Source organism: Rutidosis leptorrhynchoides, chromosome 4, assembly GCF_046630445.1.
Source record: "Rutidosis leptorrhynchoides isolate AG116_Rl617_1_P2 chromosome 4, CSIRO_AGI_Rlap_v1, whole genome shotgun sequence".
Classification (NCBI taxonomy): domain Eukaryota; kingdom Viridiplantae; phylum Streptophyta; class Magnoliopsida; order Asterales; family Asteraceae; genus Rutidosis; species Rutidosis leptorrhynchoides.
In genome coordinates this window covers 383253282-383262155 of record NC_092336.1, presented here as the reverse complement: position 1 = coordinate 383262155, position 8874 = coordinate 383253282, and the positions used below count along the sequence as shown (strand labels likewise).

The following is an 8874-nucleotide window of genomic DNA, read 5'->3' as shown; positions in this document are numbered from 1 at the left end:
AAGAGAAGGCGTTTCCGTTATTGAAGAAAAAGCTAACTACGGCACCTATATTGTCATTGCCTGAAGGGAATGATGATTTTGTGATTTATTGTGATGCATCAAAGCAAAGTCTCGGTTGTGTATTAATGCAACGAACGAAGGTGATTGCTTATGCGTCTAGACAATTGAAGATTCACGAGCAAAATTATACAACTCACGATTTGGAATTGGGTGCTGTTGTTTTTGCATTAAAGACTTGGAGGCATTATTTATATGGGGTCAAAAGTATTATATATACCGACCACAAAAGTCTCCAACATATATTTAATCAGAAGCAACTGAATATGAGACAACGTAGGTGGATTGACCTGTTGAATGATTATGATTTTGAGATTCGATACCACCCGGGGAAGGCGAATGTGGTAGCCGACGCTTTGAGTAGAAAGGACAGAGAACCTATACGGGCAAAAGCTATGAATATAATTATTCGTACCAACCTTACTAATCAAATAAAGGAGGCGCAACAGGGGGTTGTAAAAGAAGGAAAGTTGAAGAATGAGATACCCAAAGGATCAGAGAAACATCTTAATATTCAGGAAGACGGAACCCGATATAGGGCTGATAGAATTTGGGTACCAAGGTTTGGAGATGTGAGAGAAATGGTACTTAAAGAAGCACATAAAACCAGATATTCAATACATCCCGGAGCGGGGAAGATGTATAAAGATCTCAAGAAACACTTTTGGTGGCCGGGTATGAAAGCCGATATTGCTAAATATGTAGGAGAATGTTTGACGTGTTCTAAGGTCAAAGCTGAACATCAGAAACCATCAGGTCTACTACAACAACCTGAAATCCCAAAATGGAAATGGGAAAACATTACCATGGATTTCATTACTAAATTGTCAAGGACTGCAAGTGGTTATGATACTATTTGGGTAATAGTTAATCGTCTCACCAAGTCAGCACACTTCCTGCCAATGAGAGAAGATGACAAAATGGAGAAGTTGGCGCGATTGTATTTGAAGGAGGTTGTCTCCAGACATGGAATACCCGTCTCTATTATCTCTGATAGGGATGGTAGATTTGTTTCAAGGTTCTGGCAGACGTTGCAACAAGCATTGGGGACTCGTCTAGACATGAGTACTGCCTATCATCCACAAACTGATGGACAGAGCAAAAGGACGATACAAACGCTTGAAGACATGCTACGAGCATGTGTTATTGATTTCGGAAACAGTTGGGATCGACACCTACCGTTAGCAGAATTTTCCTACAACAACAGTTATCATTCTAGTATTAAGATGGCGCCGTTTGAGGCATTTTATGGTAAAAAGTGCAGGTCTTCGATTTGTTGGAATGAAGTGGGGGATAGACAGATTACGGGTTCGGAGATAATACAAGAAACTACCGAGAAAATCATCCAAATTCAACAACGATTGAAAACCACCCAGAGTCGACAAAAGAGCTACGCGGACAGTAAAAGAAAAGATATAGAGTTTGAAATTGGAGAAATGGTCATGCTTAAGGTTTCACCTTGGAAAGGCGTTGTTCGATTTGGTAAACGGGGGAACTAAATCCAAGGTACATTAGACCATTCAAGATTATAGATCGTGTCGGACCAGTAGCTTACCAACTGGAGCTACCTCAACAACTCGCGGCTGTACATAACACTTTCCACGTCTCGAATTTGAAGAAATGTTTTGCTAAAGAAGATCTCACTATTCCGTTGGACGAAATCCAAATCAATGAAAAACTTCAATTCATTGAAGAACCCGTCGAAATAATGGATCGTGAGGTTAAGAGACTTAAGCAAAACAAGATACCGATTGTTAAGGTTCGATGGAATGCTCGTAGAGGACTCGAGTTCACCTGGGAGCATGAAGATCAGATGAAGAAGAAATACCCCGCATCTATTTCTAGAAGATTCATCAACACTTTCAACAGCTTAAAATTTCGGGAGGAAATTTATTTAACGGGTAGGTACTGTAGTGACCCGAACTTTTCCATGTTTATATATATATTAATTGAGATTGATATTTACATGACTAAATGTTTTCAACGTGTTAAGCAATCAAACTTGTTAAGACTTGATTAAATGAAATAAGTTTCATATAGACAATTGATCACCCAAGTTGACCGGCGATTCACGAACGTTACAAATTTGTAAAAACTACATGTTGTGGTATATATAGACATATATATATGGTTGACATGAGATTATGATGAGTAAGTATCTCACTAAGTATATTAACAATGTGTGATATACATAAGAAATGAGATTACTAAGTTAAGAAACTCGAAATGATATATATAACTATTATCGTTATGATAACGTCTACTAAATACATATGTATCATATTAAGATATTGATACACTATATTTAAAATGATAAAATGATATTTAAATATATCATTAAGTGTGTTAACAATGAACTACATATGTAAAAACAAGACTACTAACTCAAGAATTACGAAACGAGACTTATATGTAACGATTATCGTTGTAACGATATTTTAATGTATATATCATATTAAGAGATATTCATACATCATAATATCATGATAATATAATAATTTAACATCTCATTTGATATAATAAACATTGGGTTAACAACATTAATTGAGATCGTTAACTTAAAGGTTTCAAAACAACACTTACATGTAACGACTAACGAAGACTTAAAGACTCCATTAGAATGCATATACATGTTGTGTTTTGATATGTATTCTTACACTTTTGAAAGACTTCAAGACACATATCAAAGTACTTCTACTTAACAAAAATGCTTACAATTACATCCTCGTTCAGTTTCATCAACAATTCTACTCGTATGCACCCGTATTCGTACTCGTACAATACACAGCTTTTAGATGTATGTACTATTGGTATATACACTCCAATGATCAGCTCTTAGCAGCCCATGTGAGTCACCTAACACATGTGGGAACCATCATTTGGCAACTAGCATGAAATATCTCATAAAATTACAAAATATTAGTAATCATTCATGACTTATTTACATGAAAACAAAATTACATATCCTTTATATCTAATTCATATACCAACGACCAAAAACACCTACAAACACTTTCATTCTTCAATTTTCTTCATCTAATTAATCTCTCTCAAGTTCCATCTTTAAGTTCTAAGTGTTCTTCATAAATTCCATAAGTATAGTTTCATAAAAATCAAGAATACTACCAAGTTTGCAAGTTTACTTCCAAGCTTTCTAATCCATTCCAAGTAATAATCTAAGATCAAGGAACCTTTGTTATTTACAGTAGGTTATCTTTCTAATTCAAGGTAATATTCGTATTCAAACTTTGATTCAATTTCTACAACTATAACAATCTTATTTCGAGTGAAAATCTTACTTGAACTGTTTTCGTGTCATGATTCTGCTTCAAGAACTTTCAAGCCATCCAAGTATCCTTTGAAGCTAGATCCATTTTTATCATTTCCAGTAGTTTTATCCAGAAAACTTGAGGTAGTAATGATGTTCATAACATCATTCGATTCATACATATAAAGCTATCTTATTCGAAGGTTTAAACTTGTAATCACTAGAACATAGTTTAGTTAATTCTAAACTTGTTCGCAAACAAAAGTTAATCCTTCTAACTTGACTTTTAAAATCAACTAAACACATGTTCTATATCTATATGATATGCTAACTTAATGATTTAAAACCTGGAAACACGATGAACACCATAAAATTGGATATACGCCGTCGTAGTGAAACCGGGAGCTGTTTTGGTTTGGATAATTAAAAACTATGATAAACTTTGATTTAAAAGTTTTTCTTCTGGGAAATGATTTTTCATATGAACATGAAACTATATCCAAAAATCTTAGTTAAACTCAAAGTGAAAGTATGTTTTTCAAAATGGTCATCAAGATGTCGTTCTTTCGACGGAAATGACTACCTCTTTAGTAATTGACATGTAACTTAAATTTCCGACTATAAACCTATACTTTTTCTGTTTGGATTCTTAAATTAGAGTTCAATATGAAACTATAGCAATTTGATTCACTCAAAACGGATTTAAAATGAAGAAGTTATGGGTAAAACAAGATTGGATATTTTTGATCTTTTTAGCTACGGGAAATATTTAACAAATCTATACAAATCATATCCTAACTAACTTATATTTTATTATACATGTATTCTAATATATTATGTAATCTTGGGATACCATAGACACGTATGCAAATGTTTTGACATATCATATCGACCCATGTATATATATTATTTGGAACAACCATAGACACTCTATATGCAGTAATGTTGGAGTTAGCTATACAGGGTTGAGGTTGATTCCAAAAATATATATACTTTGAGTTGTGATATAGCCTGAGACGTGTATACACCGGGTCGTGGATTGATTCAAGATAATATATATATCGATTTATTTCTGTACATCTAACTGTGGACAACTAATTGTAGGTTACTAACGAGGACAGCTGACTTAATACACTCAAATCTTTAAAACATAATAAAAATGGTTGTAATTATATTTTGATCATACTTTGATATATATGTACATATTTGTATAGGTTCGTGAATCGATCCGTGGCCAAGTCTTATTTCCGAGGAAGGAAATATCTGTGAAAGTGAGTTATAGTCCCACTTTTAAAATCTAATATTTTTGGGATGAGAATACATGCAGGTTTTATAAATGATTTACAAAATAGACACAAGTACGTGAAACTACATTCTATGGTTGAATTATCGAAATCGAATATGCCCCTTTTTATTAAGTCTGGTAATCTAAGAATTAGGGAACAGACACCCTAATTGACGCGAATCCTAAAAATAGATCTATTGGGCCTAACAAACCCCATCTAAAGTACCGGATGCTTTAGTACTTCAAAATTTATATCATATCCGAAGGGTGTCCCGGAATGATGGGGATATTCTTATATATGCATCTTGTTAATGTCGGTTACCAGGTGTTCACCATATGAATGATTTTTATCTCTATGTATGGGATGTGTATTGAAATATGAAATCTTGGGGTTTATTGTTACGATTTGATATATATAGGTTAAACCTATAACTCACCAATATTTTTGTTGACGTTTAAAGCATGTTTATTCTCAGGTGAATATTAAGAGCTTCCGCTGTTGCATACTAAAATAAGGACAAGATTTGGAGTCCATGATTGTATGATATTGTGTAAAAACTGCATTCAAGAAACATATGTCGATGTAATATATTTCTATTGTAAACCATTATGTAATGGTCGTGTGTAAATAGTATATTTTAGATTATCATTATTTGATAATCTACGTAATGTTTTTAAAACCTTTATTGATAAAATAAAGGTTATGGTTGTTTTAAAAATGAATGCAGTCTTTAAAAAACGTCTCATATAGAGGTCAAAACCTCGCAACGAAATCAATTAATATGGAACGTTTATAATCAATATGAACGGGACATTTCAAGAAGTGTCATCTGTTTCGACTAAATCGATAGAAGGCAGTCATAGTGATACTCACCCACCAGGATTTTCACAACCTCACGATCAAAATGTCAGTATGTGTTCTGTTCCATCGGTTAATTGCCATACCCCTTTCATATTACTTAATCATGAATGTGTTGCTGATTTTAGTACTGATCTTAGTGATGATATATTTGGTATTGGTGAGCTTCTCGGGTTCTCAATCAAAGGTAATAAGAATTTTTTAAATCGTGATTCTGGCAGATTTGGGTTATCATGAAGATCTTGTCTATAAATAGTTGCGGGTCTTTGATGTTCGATAAAAGAAAATGGATAAATGATTTATGTGTCAAGTTAAATGTTGAATTTTTGGCTATTCAAGAATCTAAGTTGTCTCGATTACACATGTTTCGTCTCAGATCTTTTTGGGGTAATCCCAATTTTGATTATGCTTTGAATTTGGCTAGAGGTTTTTCAGGAGGTATCATCTCTATTTGGGATCCCAAAGTTTTTATTAGAAGAGATATTTGGTGCGATGATAATTTCATTTAGTCAAGGGTAAATGGCTTCGTCTTGATATGGATATATTTATGGTTAATGTTTATGCGCCTCAGCTGTTGGCGGATAAACGTATTCTTTGGGAGAAATTGTCTAATTTTGCTCTGTCTCATCCGGGCGAATATATTTTTATGGGTGATTGGAATTCTGTTAGAACTTCAGATGAACGGTGTGGGTGGGTTTTTTGCCCTCAAGATGCGAACATATTTAACGATTTCATTGAGTCTAACGCGTTATATGAAGTGCCTTTAGGTGGGTTGAAATATTCTTGGCGTAATAAAACGGGTAGAAAATTCAGTAAGATTGATCGTTTTTTCATTACTGATAATGTTCTTAATGCTTTACATGAGTTGAAAGGCTTAGTGCTACCTCGGGGTTATTCAGATCATTCTCCGCTTCTTTTATTTCAAGACAAAGTAGATTTTGGCCCGACTTATTTCAAGATTTTTGATTCTTGGTTCTCCCGTCCAGATTTTGATGCTACTGTTCGGCTTGCGTGGGATTCGATTAGTAATGATCATAATCTAGATATTGTGGCTAAATTTAGATTATTAAAAGGTCATTTGAAGAGTTGGATCCACACTGCTAGATCGAATGAAGCGAAGATGTTGAAAGAGATTACGGGAAAGATAGATGAGTTAGACATTATTATTGATTCGGGTTCCGCTAGTCTCGGTGATGTGGAGTTACGAAATTCCTTAGCTACTGAAAAGAGTGATTTAACCAAACTCATTGATCTTGATTCTCTCCAGAAAGCTAGAGTTAAATGGGATGTGGAGGGAGATGAAAACTCCAAATTTTTTCATTGTTCTCTTAAACATAAACGTCGCATTCAACACATCCAAGGTCTCCTTGTGGATGGGGTTTGGCTAGACGATCCGAATGACATTAAATCTAGATTTTATGTGTTTTTTAAATCTAAATTTGATGCTCATGATTCTGATTTCATTTTTAGCAATCCCAAGCTGAACAATTGTTTATCAGAGGAAGAAGCGGCAGTTTTGGAATTAGATGTCTATGATGAGGAAATTAAAAGAGCGGTGTGGTGTTGCGGCAGTTCTAAAGCCCCGGGTCCGGACGACATTTCGTTTCGTTTTTAAAACACTTTTGGGAATTATTAAAGTTTGATTTTTGCAGGGACATTAGAGGTTTTTTCGCTTCTTGTTCCATGCCTCGAGGTGCAAATTCGGCCTTCTTTTCTCTTATCCCTAAGAGTCATAACCCGGTGCTTATTAATGAATTTTGACCCATTTCTTTGGTTGGTTGTTTTTACAAGACGGTCACCAAGATTCTCACCAATCGTCTTTAAGGGGTTATCGATAAGATTATTAGCCCGGTTCAGACTGCGTTTATTTCTGGACGTCAGATCCTCGATGGTCCTCTTATGTTAAGTGAGATTATTTCGTGGTACAAAAGAAAAAATAAAAAGATGCTCCTTTTTAAAGTTGAAAAAGCTTATGATTCGGTTAACTGGGAATATCTTTTATATATGTTATCGTCCTTGGGTTTCGGCAGTAAATGGTGCTTGTGGATCAAGGGCTGCTTGTATTCAGCTTGAACTTCAGTTCTAGTTAATGGCTCTCCGACCCGTGAGTTTGAATTGAAAAGGGGTTTGAGACAAGGCGACCCTCTAAGCCCGTTTCTCTTTATTATTGTTATGGAAGGCCTCCATTTGGCTTTTCGTCATGCCATGGAATGCAATCTTATACGTGGGTTAAAAGTAGGTACGGAGAATATTCACCTTTCTCATCTTTTATATGCGGATGATGTGATTATTTTTTCAGATTGGAGTGCTCTTGAGTTGAGACGTATTCTTCTCATATTGGAGGTGTTTTATAGAGCTTCCAGTTTAAAGTTGAATATTGATAAATCCCATGTTTTCAGTATTGGGGTGGATGATTATGAAGTGGTTTCTTTAGCTAATGCCACGGGTACTCGGGCAGGTACGTTTACTACTACATATTTAGGAATTCCTATTGGCTCTAATATGAAACTTGTGTCGAATTGGAACTCATTATGTGATAAATTTCGTTCCAAATTATCTTCATGGAAGGCAAGTCTTATTTCTGCGGGTGGAAGATTGACGTTGGTTAAGTCAGTTATGGGAAGTTTAGGGATTTATTGGTTCTCTATGTTTAAATGTCCTGAGACTATTCTTAATCGTCTTGAATCGATTCGAGCTACATTCTTTTGGGGAGGGGGAGTAACTCGGTGAAAAAGATGTCATGGGTAAAATGGGAGAAAGTTCTTGCCACGTTTGATAAAGGTGGGCTTAATGTAGGGAGCCTCAAAGCCTTTAATTTAGCCTTATTTTTTAAATGGTGGTGGCGCTTTTTAATGAATCCAAACGACATGTGGGTCAACGTTATTAAATCAATTCATGGTCAATGTTTTGATGGGACTCATTCGAGCAGCTCCTCTGTTTGGTCGAATATCGTTGCTTCCTGTCTAAAGGTAACGAAGGATAAGTTGCTCCCGGATGACATTTTTCGCATGTTGATTGGTAACGGTGGTAACATCCGTTTTTGGTATGATTTATGGGTTGGTAGCGAACCTCTTTCATATCGTTTTAACAGAATTCTCCATTTAGATTTGGCCCCCAATGAGTGTATTTCAGAAAAATGGGTTGATGGCAATTGGTTGTTTAATTGGGTTAGGCCCAACTTAAGTGGGAGAAACGAGATGTTACTTGATAATCTTCTCGAACTTATTGGTAAGCCGATTTTGTTTGATCGCTCGGATTCTTGGACGTGCACTATCAGCAAAGATGGATCTTATACAGTTAAAAATGCTAGACATTTTATTGATCGTTGTTTGCTTCCATCTTCACAAGTTGTTACGGTTTGGTATACTTTTGTTCCTATAAAAGTTAATATATTTCTATGGAGTT

The 8874-nt window shown here is 35.1% G+C and overlaps 1 protein-coding gene across 1 annotated transcript; it reads left to right on the top strand.

Annotated features, from left to right (window-relative positions):
- The first annotated feature begins 5412 nt into the window (after positions 1–5412).
- On the top strand, positions 5413–8199 carry LOC139841880 (uncharacterized). Its single transcript, XM_071832071.1, has 5 exons — positions 5413–5656; positions 5809–5907; positions 5979–7029; positions 7122–7198; positions 7550–8199. The coding sequence occupies exons 1-5, from the start codon at positions 5413–5415 to the stop codon at positions 8197–8199; spliced, it is 2121 nt and encodes a 706-aa protein (XP_071688172.1).
- The last annotated feature ends 675 nt before the right edge of the window (positions 8200–8874 follow it).

Excerpts from the sequence above, each read along its gene's own strand:
- LOC139841880 (XM_071832071.1), top strand. The coding sequence starts at position 5,413 with ATGAACGGGACATTTCAAGAAGTGTCATCTGTTTCGACTAAATCGATA. Across the intron at positions 5,657-5,808 it reads TCTCGGGTTCTCAATCAAAG|AATCTAAGTTGTCTCGATTA; the intron begins GTAATAAGAATT and ends TGGCTATTCAAG. Across the intron at positions 5,908-5,978 it reads GGCTAGAGGTTTTTCAGGAG|TCAAGGGTAAATGGCTTCGT; the intron begins GTATCATCTCTA and ends AATTTCATTTAG.